General features: G+C 37.3%; 1 protein-coding gene across 3 annotated transcripts in view; it reads left to right on the top strand.

Annotated features, from left to right (window-relative positions):
* The first annotated feature begins 3930 nt into the window (after positions 1-3930).
* Positions 3931-15258, top strand: part of CCNH (cyclin H) — a 35591-nt gene continuing 24263 nt past the window's right edge. For 2 of the 3 annotated variants that reach the window (XM_029218943.1, XM_029218942.1), the window contains exon 1: positions 14550-14800. In XM_029218943.1, the coding sequence (XP_029074776.1) occupies positions 14684-14800 (117 nt within the window). In that variant the 5' untranslated portion in view covers positions 14550-14683. Of the gene's footprint in view, positions 3959-6691; positions 6787-14549; positions 14801-15258 lie in introns of those variants that run through there. The other variant, XM_029218944.1, reaches the window with a different exon arrangement.

Here is a 15258-nt window from a genome sequence, read left to right as displayed (position 1 = left end):
CATAAAGATGAGTATATTACTATCTCACATTAAAACATTTTCTTTGACCTGAAATTCTGATTTAAAAGACATTAAAACGTGTTCATGGACCACTAAAAGCATTGTGGCCACCAGGCACTGTGCCCTACCATGCCCAGTAGATAAGGTGGTCTTCCCCCAAACCACACCTCTTCTCTTCAAGGACACCCAACCTTGAAACTCTAGTTCAGTTAGGTTCTTGGCACTTCTGGGGTGAGAACTATCATAAGAGCAAAGATTCTAAATGACTAGCCATGAGTCCAAGGATCCACTAATTTAAAAAGAATAACTGAAAAGCATCATCACTCACAGGCAAGCAGTCCATTTTGCTGTTGACTTAAACACAAATGTTAGAGTTGAAAAATTTAGATGGAAAAGAAGTACAATGTAGAAGCAGCTATTCCTAGGGAAGCTTTCAAATGTTCCCTTTGGATCAAATAAGTTGGCAGAACACAGTTTCTACTTTAGAATATACTTAACATTTGTTGGTTAATCCAATGCCACATTCTGCAGCCCAAGCAACGAAAAATAAGCAAACACTTGGGAGCTGTTTGACAGAAATAAACATCCCTGTCTTAAGTAAGATGAAGCCATTTTACAGTATTCATTTAGTCATTCAATGAATATTAATTAGTGCTTACTGTATTCGTTGCTAGGGATATGAGCCCAAGCCTCAAGGAGTGAAAAACCTGGTGATTGTAGAGGCCTGCAAGTAATTCTGCAAGCTACGTCTTTGTGTGTTGGAAGGTGGGAGACGGTGATGACACTTAGAAAGGCAATGGTCAGTCTTTGATGGGGCTTGTTTGCCTTGTTAAGGAAGTTGATTTTATTCTAAAGTTGTTGAGGAGCCAGTGAATGATTTTAATGAGGAATGATGTGATTAAATTTATAATTTAGAAAGATATTCATAGTAGTAGTTTGGAGCACTGGTTTACAATCTTGATTTCAAGATTGAATCACTTGTGGAACCTTGAAACTTGCCTATGCAAAACCTCACCCTACAAAGATTCCTGTTCAATTAGTTTCAGGTAGGGCCCCAAAGAGAAGGGCTTTTAAAAACAGCCCAGGTGATTCTAATGTGCAGCCAAAGTTGGAGAACCACTGCTACGGAAGAGTGGGATGGAACAAGACTGCCCTATGCTAAGTAAGAGATAAAAAGGAACTAAATTAATAGTACCAGAGAAAACTGTATGCAGGAACAAAAAATTTGGTTGGTTGGATTTACCATGACTTATTTCAAAACGGTGAGTATAAGAAAACTGGTGTCTCCAGGATCTAGCCACATAGCTCCACCATGTGGATGAACTGTGATGTATCAAATCCGCTGATTGCTTTTTTCCTTCAGATGCTGCTCGCTATAACATGAGAAAATTAGTAGAAATAAGTTAAAAAGCCAAAAATAATGTGTTGACTAGAAGAAAAATATGTATAGGCACCTGAAAAGATTTAGAACTCCAGTACTTCATTCAAATATGATATAATGCTTTACAAATGAAATTGCTTTAGAATTTTTCCTTGGGCACAACCTTTATGAGAAAGGTATTTATTTGTATTTATTAAGTCTAAAAATCTATTGAATTGTGAAATTATCACATTTGTTTTTGGGAAAAAGATTTGTAAAGAGTGTTGAAGACTTGAAATGCTAAACATTTATAATTGCTTTTTATCTTGATAGGATTCCTTGAAAGTGGCTTCATAATCGTACCACTCTTATTCTTGGGATATACTGAAATAATTCAGGTAGAAACTTTAAAGTGATTAGAAAAAGAGCAAAATAAATTGATTAATTTTTATGACTGCAGAAGTTTCTCATCTTACTTAACTACTCACATAATTCCCTTTAAAAGCTTGAAATGTGTGATTCTTAATGGCAAAATAAAACATCTTCATAGTCTGTAAACTTTCATACATGATTGGCTATTGTCATTTATCAATAACTCTTCAAGCAAATTCTGAAAATGAGATTATTAAACTAGTGAAATTAACATTGCATTTCTAATTCTCTAGCCTCCAGTCAATTTGCTCAGTAAGCAGTTTTTCAGTTCATAATTAAGTTGTACTTTTCATCTCAAGGTTTGAACCAAGTTTAAAATTTCAGTTTTATAACCTGGTTTAATACATCAATTCAAAGATGTATACTTTACTTCAAAATTGTCTCTGTTTTGGAAGAAACATGATCCTTACCACTGAAATGTATTGAAATCTATCAAAGAAAAAAATAAATTAGTTCTAAAAACATGAATGGATAAGAATATTGCCTCACTGTGATGACATCCTGTTAACAAAAAATGTCTTTTCTAGATGTGAGACAGTAATTAAGTCAATAAATATTTTTAGAATATCTGTCAGATATAAGGTACTCTATGAACATCACAGGTGACAGATGTCTAAAAACAGGATCCCTACTTCAAGAGAGTTTAAGTCTTTGAGGGGAGGTAAGAGAGTCACACCTCCAGGAGTCAAAACAAACGGATTACATAAAAAAGCCAAAAGAGTGGAATAAACTAAGTGCAATGAGGATGGAGAAATCACAGTCAGCTGGAATGGTTAGGAGAAGTCATAGAAGTAACAGGGTTTAAGTTAGATGGACCTAAAAGAAATTTGTATAGGCAGAAGGAGTTTGGGGCATTGTAGTCAGGGACACTGACAAGAGCAAAAACTGAGAACTAGGATAGAGTTTGCAGGGAAGCAGCATCGGCCTCACCCAGGAGCATGTTAGAAATAGAGAATCTTGGTCTTGGCCTCCTGAATCCAATTTTGCATTTTAGCAAGAATGCTAGGTGATTTGTACTGATGTTAAACATTTTAAAGCACTCTCTCAGAATATCATCAGTAAACTTTTTTCTGTAAAGAGTCAGATAATAAATATTTTTGGCTTTGCAGGCTACTCTGCTACTTAGCATGAAAGCAGCACAGATGACACCATGTAAATGGAAAAGCATGGATGGATTCCAATAAAACTTTATTATTGTGATGGTTAATTTCATGTATCAACTTGACTAGGACAGGGGATTCCCAGGTATTTGGTTAAACACTGTTCTGGGTGTGTCTGTGAGAATGTTTCTGGATAAGATAACATTTGAATTTGTAGACTGAGTGAAGCAGATTGCCCTCCTCAATGTGAGTGGGCCTTTCCAATCTGTTGGAGGCCTGAATGGAACAAAAGGAGAGGTAAGGATGAATTTGTTCTCTCTGCCTGACTGCTTAGAGCCTGGGGCGTTGATCTTCTGTATTCACACGGCAACTTACAGCATTGTTTCTACTGGGTCTCCAGTTTGCAGACACCTGATCATGGAACTTCTCAGCCTCCATAATTACCGGAGTCAATTCCTTATAATAAATGCATATTATTATATCCTATTATAATATATAGGTGTGTATACATATATATATATATTCTATTGGTTCTGTTTCTCTGGAGAGCCCTGATTAATACAGTTATGGACACCAAAATTTGAATTTCATGTAATTTTCATGTGTCGTGAAATACTATTTTTCTTTTGATTTTTTTCAACCATTTAAAAATTTAAAAACCATTCTGAGTTTGCAGGGCATACAAAAACAGACATTGGATGGATTTGGTCTGTGAGCCATAGTTTGCCAACTATGTCTTAGAACATTGAACATAGTAGAGATCCCGAAAACAAGTTAGCCCTTCAATTATTTTTATTGTCTAAATTCGAGATTCTACAACAATAGAATAATAATAACTATAGAGGTGTTTATTACTCTATAGCCAAAGGATAATTTTTATTACTCTATAGCCAGGGATATTTAATCCAATAATAGGAGAATAATATTTTTCTTCACATTTTAAGCTAGTAGGAATGTGGTTATTAATTTTTTTTCAAATGGGTATTTAAGCATCTTCCATTTTTTTCTCTCACAAAGGCAACCTGGAATATAAATATGGTTTCCTTCAATCAACCTAACAGAAAAGGTAAAGACTCTCCATGATAAGATCACTGTCATTCTCCCTATTACCTGGGCTTTAAAAATCAATCACATTGAAGCAATTGGAATGGTAGTTCTTGAAGCTTATCCAAGTTCCTAGCATTAGCTGGGAACTAGTTAGAAATGCTAATTCTTGGGCCTGCCCAAGACAGGAAGGTGGGGTGGGGGCAGACAGGAGGGCTGGGGTGGGAGGAAGGACGGGGCCCAGCAGTCTACATTTTAAAAGTTCTCCAAGTGGGTATGTTGAACATTAAAGTTTGAAAACTGCCAAACTCAAGACAACTATTGATAAGAATCCAGATTCCTGGGTTTCTACTCCAGACCTATTGAGTGGGAATCTCTGGTTTGCATTTTAACAGGCTCCCAGATGATTGTTGTGCTCATTCATATTTGAAAGTCACTACTTTATAGAGTTGCTGCTTCTCTTTCATCCCACCACCCCATCCAGCCTATAAGACCTTTGCCAAGTCCTATAAATTTTACATTTGCAAAAACTTCCAAACCTAATGATAATCATCAGAAAAACCTCAGATTTTTAAAAACACAGGTTCCCAGGCCCTGCTCCAGAATTACACAGAAAAATGTAATATATAAATGTATTACATCTCAAATAACATGTTATATGATACATATGATATACATGCTATACTATCTGTCCATCTGGGAACATGGTGAGGAATTTACACTTATAATCTTAAATCTGGTGTAGCTACTCAAGAGTAGACATTTGAGCCTCACTATTAGAATTGACCCCCTTTTTGTGTTTTAATATATTTTAATTTAGACCTTATAAAGTCCTCATTATGAAAACAATCACAAATAATTTCCAGATTAAAGTTATGCAACTCTGATAATTTTACTCTCCCACTCAAAAATTTTTGACTCTATTACATACAGATTATTCAACTTGATATTCAAGACCCTCTGCTAATCTTCTTACAAATTCGTATCTCAGTTAATTCACCTTCTTGTCCAGCCAACCAAGCTATGCTCTTTTTCTGGTCTCTGGATACACCTTGTACTTTGTGTTCCTCTACTTTGCCCCGTCACATCCCATCCACCTACAGCGTGCCCTCCCTCAGTATCAATAACAAATACAAGTTCATACAAATGTTATATCCCCCAACTAACCTATTCCATGTGTCAGTTAAGTAATAACAAACATTTATTGAACAATTTGCAGAGGCCAGTCACACTGCTATAATCTTCACATGCAGTAACTAATTTACTCCTCAAAACCACCTTATCAGGTAGCTACACTACTTTCTTCACCATTCAAAGGCTGAAACTCAGGGTAAAATAGATTGAAGTAACTCTCCCAAGAATACTCAGTAGCAAGCAGTAAAGCTAGAATTCTGATTTCAGAACCTGAGCTCTAAAACACTAGATCTACTGAATCACAAATGAGATCTTTCCACCTGGTTAAATTGCTGTGAAACTGTGCTGGAAATGACCATATGGTACTTTATATAATATAGTTCTATTCACTCTTGATGAATTAGTATAAAAAAAGGGATAAGGTGGTAACAAATCACTCCCAGTCATGGTTGTAACAGAACTAAGGCCAACTCTGTTTATTCGTTTGTTGTTTTAACAGTGATTTTAAAAAGACCCCACAGGAATTACCTTCATGTTTACCACATACCCCTGGCTAGCAGAAGAGACACTGAGCCTTTGGACTAAACCATGGCTAGTTGGAGGTGAATGAACCCTGGGTCTTCCATTGGTTTCAAGCCACCTAAAGGGTCTTATCTACACTAGTACCAGGTATCAGTACTCAGGGATAAGAAATATTATTACCCAGCTCCCTATTGGGCCCTACTCAAGGTTACTATCATTGAGAAGGGGCTATATTTGTCTATGTCATAATCGTGCCACTACACTTTAAGGACCCTGAGGTAGGACTGCGAAATAGCCATTTTCATGTCCTCATTGCCATCATCACCACCACCTAACAATTAGTACCAGGTCTTCAGTATAGTGGTGATTTAGTAAGACATTTTGAATTGAACATGGATTTATAGAATTTGCTCCTCAATATGTTGTCTTTACACCTTAATTTTCAATAGGCCTAAAAAATAAAAGAAAAAATGTTTCAATTTTGGGGGGTTAAATTTAGATCAAGGATATTTTTTAAATGCTATTTCTTCTTTTTTTACTTCTTTTCCTTTAGTAGTACTCTGTTTTGGAGAAACTAGGTATTTACTGCAGGCAACTCCTTTTCTTCTCTTAGTTGTAACCTGACAACTGGTTAAAAAAAACTAGGAAAGGATATTAGAGCCAATGCTAATTGTATAAATCAAATAGAACTGCAAGGGGCTTAATTGTTTTTGAATATCGTTGCAATGCTATATTTAGAATGTGAGAAACCTGTGTCAGTAGCTGAAGGAGTAGTTTCATGTCAGATCTTAAAGTAAGAAAGACATTGTATGTTTTTGTGAGCATAGATGTGGTTTATTCCCATCCCCCACTACCACCCCTTTTTGTCTTTGTGGCCCTGAAAACTAAAACTATGAGGATATGAGTATGCTAATGTGTTTGGGAAAAAAGAACTATAAATTAATCAGGGAACTTAATCATTTGTTTTATTAGACTGCAAAATTATTCCCAGTCCCACACATATTTATTGGTCACTCGCTCACCCTCCTAATTGCCCTTCTCTTCCTTTACTCCTAAGATCAGGCAGTCTGATGTTCTTTATTTTTCCTAAAACATTAAGATCACTGGGGCAGAGCCTGAAGAAGAGAGAAGATTGTCCTAAAGCAAGAGAGGAATTCCTAATACTCTTGTGGGAAACTTTGGCAAAGCATGTGGGTAAGTATAGAGCCTTTCCAATTTAATAACTGCAGCACAATGAAAGAGATTGTGTTTATGTAAACAAGTCACTGTAATCTTTCCTGTTAACATTCACTTCAGGGTAGTGCCTAATGAAATACTACACCTTTGTTTTCAAGTTTTGAATATTTCCATTACTCTTCTAGGAAGTTTAGATACTGTCTGTTTGGGTTTTTGTTTCATTTTGTTTTGTTTCTTTGTTTGAAATATCTCATTCTAGTAGCAGGGAAATTGTGATTTAAAGGTAATGGGGATGCCCCATCAGGAAACTTGCTCAAGCCTCTTAGATAGCCTCATCCACCAGATGGCACACAGCAGAAGCAAGAAGAACTACAATCCTGCAGCCTGTGGAACAAAAACCATATTCACAGAAAGATAGACAAGATGAAAAGGCAGAGGGCTATGTACCAGATGAAGGAAGAAGATAAAACCCCAGAAAAACAACTAAATGAAGTGGATATAGACAGCCTTCCAGAAAAAGAATTCAGAATAATGATACTGAAGATGATCCAGGACCTCGGAAAAAGAATGGAGGCAAAGATCAAGAAGATGCAAGAAATGTTTAACAAAGATCTAGAAGAATTAAAGAACAAACAAACAGAGATGAACAATACAATAACTGAAATGAAAAATACACTGGAAGGAATCAATAACAGAAAAACTGAGGCAGAAGAACGGATAGGTGACCTGGAAGACAGAATGGTGGAATTCACTGCTGCAGAACAGAATAAAGAAAAAAGAATGAAAAAACATGAAGACAGCCATAGAGACCTCTGGGACAACATTAAACATAACGTCATTCACATTATAGGGGTCCCAAAAGGAGAAGAGAGAGAGAAACAACCCAAGAAAATATTTGAAGAGATTATAGTTGAAAACTTCCCTAACATGGGAAGGAAATAGCCACCCAAGTCCAGGAAGTGCAAAGAGTCCCATACAGGATAAACCCAAGGAGAAACACGCTGAGACACATAGTGATCAAATTGGCAAAAATTAAGAAGAAGAAAACTTATTGAAAGCAGCAAGGAAAAAATAACATATAAGGGAACTCCCATAAGGTTATCAGCCAATTTTTCAGCATAAAGCCTGCAGGCCAGAAAGGAGTGGAATAATATATTTAACGTGAGGAAAGGGAAAAACCTACAACCAAGAAAGCTCTACCCAGCAAGGTTCTTGTTTAAATTTGACAGAGAAATCAAAAGCTTTACAGACAAGCAAAAGCTAAGAGAATTCAGCACCACCAAACCAGCTCTACAACAAATGCTAAAGGAACTTCTCTAAGTGGGAAACAGAAGAGAAGAAAAGGACCTACAAAAACAAACCCAAAACAATTAAGAAAATGGTCATAGGAACATACATATCAATAATTACCTTAAAGGTGAATGGATTAAATGCTCCAATGAAAAGACACAGGCTCACTGAATGGATACAGAAACAAGACCTATATATATGCTGTCTACAAGAGACCCACTTCAGACCTAGGGACACATACAGACTGAAAGTGAGGGGATGGGAAAAGATATTCCATGCAAATGGAAATCAAAAGAAAGCTGGAGTAGCAATACTCATATCAGATAAAATAGATTTTAAAATAAAAAATGTTACAAGAGACAAGGAAGGACACTACATAATGATCAAGGGATCAATCCAAGAAGAAGATATAACAATTATAAACATATATGCTCCCAACATAGGAGCACTTCAATACATAAGGCAACTGCTAACAGCTATGAAAGAGGAAATTGACAGTAACACAATAATAGTGGGGGACTTTAACACCTCACTTACACCAATGGACAGATCATCCAAAATGAAAATAAATAAGGAAACACAAGCTTTAAATGACACAGTAGACCAGATACATTTAATTGATATTTATAGGACATTCCTGTCAAAAACAGCAGATTACACTTTCTCCTCAAGTTCACACAGAACATTCTCCAGGATAGATCACACCTTGGGTCACAAATCAAGCCTCAGTAAATTTAAGAAAATTGAAATCATATCAAGCATCTTTTCTGACCACAACACTATGAGATTAGAAATCAATTACAGGGAAGAAAACATAAAAAACACAAACACATGGAGGATAAACAATATGTTACTAAATAACCAAGAGATCACTAAGAAATCAAAGAGGAAATCAAAAAATACCTAGAGACAAATGACGATGAAAACACGACGATCCAAAACCTATGGGATGCAGCAAAACCAGTTCCAAGAGGGAAGTTAATAGCTATACAAGCCTACCTCAAGAAACAAGAAAAATCTCAAATAAACAATCTAACCTTAAACCTGAAGGAACTGGAGAAAGAAGAAAAAACAAAACCCAAAGTTAGCAGAAGGAAAGAAATCATAAAGGTCAGAGCAGAAATAAATGAAATAGAAACAAAGAAAACAATAGCAAAGATCAATAAAACTAAAAGCTGGTTCTTTGAGAAGATAAACAAAATGCATAAACCATTAGCCAGACTCATCAAGAAAAAGAGGGAGAGGACTCTAATCAATAAAAGTAGAAATGAAAAAGGAGAAGTTACAGCAGACACTGCAGAAATACTAAGCATCCTAAGAGACTACCACAAGCAACTGTATGCCAATAAAATGGACAACCTGGAAGAAATGGACAAATTCTTAGAAAGGTATAAACTTCTAAGACTGAACCAGGAAGAAATAGGAAATATGAACAGACAAATCAGAACTAATGAAATTGAAACTGTGATTAAAAATCTTCCAACAAACAAAAGTCCAGGACCAGATGGCTTCACAGGTGAATTCTATCAAACATTTAGAGAAGAGCTAACACCCATCCTTCTCAAACTCTCCCAAAAAATTGCAGAGGAAGGGACACTCCCAAACTCATTCTACAACACCACCATCACCCTGATACCAAAACCAGACAAAGATACTACAAAAAAACAAAATTACAGACCAATATCACTGATGAATATAGATGCAAAAATCCTCAACAAAATACTAGCAAACAGAATCCAACAACATATAAAAAGGATCACACACCAGGATCAAGTGGGATTTATCCCAGGGATGCAAGGCTTCTTCAATATATGCAAATCAATCAGTGTGATACACCATATTAACAAATTGAAGAATAAAAATCATATGATCATCTCAATAGATGCAGAAAAAGCTTTTGACAAAATTCAACACCCATGTATGATAAAAACTCTCCAGAAAGTGGGCATAGAGGGAACCTACCTCAACATGATAAAGGCCATATATGACAAACCCACAGCAAACATCATTCTCAATGGTGAAAAACTGAAAGCATTTCCTCTAAGATCAGGAACAAGACAGGGATGTCCAGTCTCACCACTATTATTCAACATAGTTTTGGAAGTCCTGGCCACGGCAATCAGAGAAAAAAAGAAATAAAAGGAATACAAATTGGAAAAGAAGAAGTAAAACTGTCACTGTTTGCAGATGACATGATACTATACATACAGAATCCTAAAGATGCCAACAGAAAACTACTATAGCTAATCAATGAATTTGGTGAGGTTGCAGGATACAAAATTAATGCACAGAAATGTCTTGCATTCCTATACACTAATGATGAAAAATCTGAAAGAGAAATTAAGGAAACACTCCCATTTACCATTGCAACAAAAAAGAATAGAATACCTAGGAATAAACCTACATAGGGAGACAGAAGACCTGTATGCAGAAAACTATAAGACAGTGAGGAAAGAAATTAAAGATGATACAAACAGATGGAGAGATATACCATGTTCTTGGATTGGAAGAATCAACATTGTGAAAATGACTCTACTACCCAAAGCAATCTACAGATTCAACGCAATCCCTATCAAATTACCAATGGCATATTTTACAGAACTAAAACAAAAAAATCTTAAAATTTGTATGGAGACACAAAAGACCCCAAATAGCCAAAACGGTCTTGAGAGAAAAAAACAGAGCTGGAGGAATCAGACTCCCTGACTTCAGACTATACTACAAAGCTACAGTAATCAAGATAATATGGTACTGGCACAAAAACAGAAACTTAGATCAATGGAAGAAGGTAGAAAGTCCAGAGATAACCCCATGCACCTATGGTCAACTAATCTATGACAGAGGAGGCAAGGATATACAATGGAGAAAAGACAGTCTCTTCAGTAAGTGGTGCTGGGAAAACTGGACAGCTACATGTAAAAGAATAAAAGTAGACCTCTCCCAAACACCATACAGAAAAATAAACTCAAAATGGATCAGAGACCTAAATGTAAGACTGGACACTATAAAACTCTTAGAGGAAAATATAGGAAGAACACTATTTGACATAAATCATAGCAAGATCTTTTTTTACCCACCTCCTAGAGTAATGGACATAAAAACAAAAATAAACAAATGGGGCCTACTGAAACTTAAAAGCTTTTGCACAGCAAAGGAAACTACAAACAAGATGAAAAGACAACCCTCAGAATGGGAGAAAATATTTGCAAATGAATCAATGGATAAATGATTAAACTCCAAGATATATAAAGAGCTCATGCAGCTCAATAGTAAAAAAACAAACAACCCAATCCAAAAATGGGCAGAAGACCTAAATAGACATTTCTCCAAAGAAGACATACAGATGGCCAAGAAGCACGTGAAAAGCTGCTCAACATCACTAATTATTAGAGAAATGCAAATCAAAACTACAATGAGGTATCACCTCACACCAGTTAGAATGGGCATCATCAGAAAATCTACAAACAACAAATGCTGGAGAGGGTGTGGAGAAAAGGGAACCCTCTTGCACTGTTGGTGGGAATGTAAACTGACACAGCCACTATGGAGAACTATATGGAGGTTTCTTTAAAAACTAAAAAAAGAATTACCATATGACCCAGCAATCCCACTACTGGGCATATACCCAGAGAAAACCATAATTCAAAAAGACACATGCACCCCAATGTTCATTGCAGCACTGTCTACAATAGCCAGGTCATGGAAACCACCTAAATGCCCATCAACAGACAAATGGATAAAGAAGATGTGGTACATATACACAATGGAATATTACTCAGCCATAAAAAGGAATGAAATTGGGTCATTTGTAGAGACGTGGATGAATCTAGAGACTGTCATACAGAGTAAAGTAAGTCAGAAAGAGAAAAACGAATATCGTATATTAACGCATATATGTGGAACCTAGAAACATGGTACAGATGAACTGGTTTGCAAGGCAGAAATTGAGACACAGATGCAGAGAACAAACGTATCAACACAAGGTGGGGCAAGCAGTGTGGGGTGGTGGTGGTGGTGGGATGAATTGGGAGTTTGGGATTGACATGTATACACTAACATGTATAAAATGGATAACTAATAAGAATCTGCTGTATAAAAAAATAATAAAGGTAATGGGAATGAAAGATGAAGGTAGTCAAAAGGTATAAGCTTCCAGACAACTAAGTGCTTGGGATGATAAATATACATTTATCAACATGATAAATATAATGAACACTGCTGTACATTACATATGAAAGTTGTTAAGAGAGTAAATCCTGAGAGTTCATATCACACACACAAAATTTTTTTCTGTTTCTTTAATTTTGTATCTACATGATATGATGGATGTTCACTACCTTATTGTGATAATCATTTCATGATGTATGTAAGTCAAATCATTATGCTGTACACCTTAAACTTTTACAGTGCTCGTGTCAATTATCTCTGAACAAAACTGGAAGAAAAAAAAAAGTAATGGGGGTGGAGGTGGGGGTTAGGTAGGAATTGGCCATGAATTGATATTGTTGAAATACATTTCTCTCTATTCTTTATGTTTGAACTTTTCCATAAATAAAATAGAGAGAAACACTTGCTGCTTTTTAGTTGGAAAGAAATGGAGATAAGTAAGGCACCATATTCTAAGTCCACAGTCTGCTTTCCACTGTAGAAATAGCACAAAAAGTAAACTTATGCTCAATAGGCTGAACAAGGGAAGGTCACTCAGGCAGACTGAAAATGCAGCATCCAGCTTGCTCACTTTAAGAAGAAGAAATCATGTATGAGCCTTAATGTCAGGACATCAGCAACAACTTTATTCTGTAGATGGTTAATTCAGCTACAATTTCTTCTACATTTCCCCAGATATGGTCAATGCTAATTTTCATAGACTAAGATTTGTTAAAGGCTTAAAAAAAATAGCTATACCAGCAACACCCGGTTTTCATATTTGTCTTCCTAAATGAACTATGACACTCAGCAATTTTACTCTTATGCCTGTGGAAATCATATTCTGTCATCTCTCAAATGCCCATTTTTATTCCCCTTTACATGAAACTAAAGGAGTTGTCAAATGACTTTCAGAAAAACAAAATAAAAAGAATTGACAGGGTATACATAACTGTCATGGTTCTAAGATTTTATACATACATTTATTTATCACTTCTGTTCCTGTCTTTCTGTTTTTCCTTTTAAATTATTCTTTCCAATTATACAATCTTAGGGTTCTCACAATCCACTGGACTCATAACTTGCCATGTCCTTCCTTAACATCATCACATTTTCCACTTCTTTCTCTTTTTCTCAGCCAATTTACTAGACTAAATCACTGACATATGTTTAAGGAGTGTCTGGATCTCCAAAGTTATTAACTACAAATGGTATAAGTTTGAGAAGGAATTCAAATAACTCTGGCAAAGTCTACCCTCAACTGCACCCACCCAAATTAAACAAAAAAGAAGAATAAGTGCGTTCTTTCTTAAGCCTTTAAAAATATTTTCATTGAAAGCAAAGTTGGAAATATTCTGCCCCCTTTGTCCTGTGTGACCTTTTCAACTCCCTGTATCATCATCTTTATCTCCTTTTTTGTTTGTTTTTAGAAAAACAATTTGATGTGGGTAAATCCACCTTTCTAACCCCACGTATGATGCATAGGTATGGCTAAATGGGACAAATTTCAAAACCAGTAAAGGCTTTTGTAATCAATGTAAACTTTGTATCTCAAATGCAATTTTGAAAGCACTAATAGTTTAAAAAAAATCTCTGAAGTGTTAATAATAGCTTATTGTAAGGTGTAAGGCCCCCTTGGGGTCAATAATAAAGATGGGAATCTCAAGAAAACCCTAAAACTACTATATATAGTGGCTTCAGAGATGGAAATGGGGGAGAAGGATTGGCTAGTTATCAACAGAAGCAGAAGGAAAAAGGCACAGAAGAAGAATAGACAGGGACACAGTGTCAGAACGATAAAGAACGATACACATGCACTGTTTCTAGTTTTCCTACCATGTTTCAGTCTCTCTCAGGTCAAGAATTTAGGTAGCGCACCAGACACACTCTTCCTTAAAAGAGCCAGGAATGCTTCTGCCTTAGGATCTTGGCTGTTTCATCTGCCCCAAGATCATCCCCACATGATTACGTAGCCCTACTCCCTCAACTGTTTCAAGTCTTTGCTCACATGTCACCTTCTCACTGGGGCCTCCTCTGAACATCCTATTTAAAAGTTGACCTCCTCCAGAGTGCTTTCCTAACTTCTGATTATCCCTTGTGGATTGTTTAGGTTAGCCTCCACATGCCCTCAATGTACTTCCCTTTTGGACATCCCTGTCTGCCGTGTCTCCTTTAAATCTTGTCGGAAAGGGGCGGAGCTAGGGCCGAGGCTCACAAAAAAGGAGGAGCGTGTCGGTTGGCTACGCCCATTGATTCGCGGGCCTTGGTCAGAGACCCCGCGAGACTTTCTCTTAATCCGCTCCGGAAACGCGATTGCGGACGGAATTACCACGTGACCTTGACGTCGCGCCCGCGCCGACCGGCCTGAATCCTTGGGCTTCCGCGGGATCCTGGTGGTGGTTTAGCTGCTTTACGTTCCGGTTTTGTGCCGTTGGCGGTCTTCTCTGCAGACTCCCTGGGCCTTGCCTCCGACTTCACCATGTACCACAACAGTAGCCAGAAGCGGCACTGGACTTTTGCTAGTGAGGAGCAGCTGGCGCGATTGCGGGCCGACGCCAACCGCAAATTCAAATGCAAAGCTGTGGCGAACGGGAAGGTGAGGGCTCCGGCTGCCGCCCTTCTCCCTCGAGCTCTATAAACTCTTGCCCGTCCCTCTCCCCCGGGACTTCCCGCGCACCTCCCTCCCACCTCCTCTGCGCGGCGTGCGTTTATCTGTTTAATAAACAGTGAGCACCTTGCTAGGTGCAGTGGGTACGGAGACGGACAAGGCCATCCATCCCCGTAATCGAGTGGCAGACAAATAACCAGTAACATGGCGAAGAAGACTTTGTAGCATGCTAATGTAGTGGGGGGAGGCTTTTCTTAGTGCCTGTAGTGGAGATGATGGGGAGAGGACTTTCCCGGTGGACAGAGCCACAGGTGCAAAGTAGGAGGCCAGAAGTTTCAGGGTTGGTCCCCGGAATGCTCATGATTGTGTGTGGCGGAAGCTGAGTATTTGTGTATGAAAGGTTGGAGAAGGTAAGCAGGGAACTTGTAAGCGGAGATAAATAGTTT

This window comes from Monodon monoceros, unplaced genomic scaffold (genome assembly GCF_005190385.1).
Source record: "Monodon monoceros isolate NGI ecotype Baffin Bay Population unplaced genomic scaffold, NGI_Narwhal_1 Super_Scaffold_12, whole genome shotgun sequence".
NCBI classification, from domain to species: domain Eukaryota; kingdom Metazoa; phylum Chordata; class Mammalia; order Artiodactyla; family Monodontidae; genus Monodon; species Monodon monoceros.
This window is presented reverse-complemented; position numbering and strand designations above follow the sequence as displayed.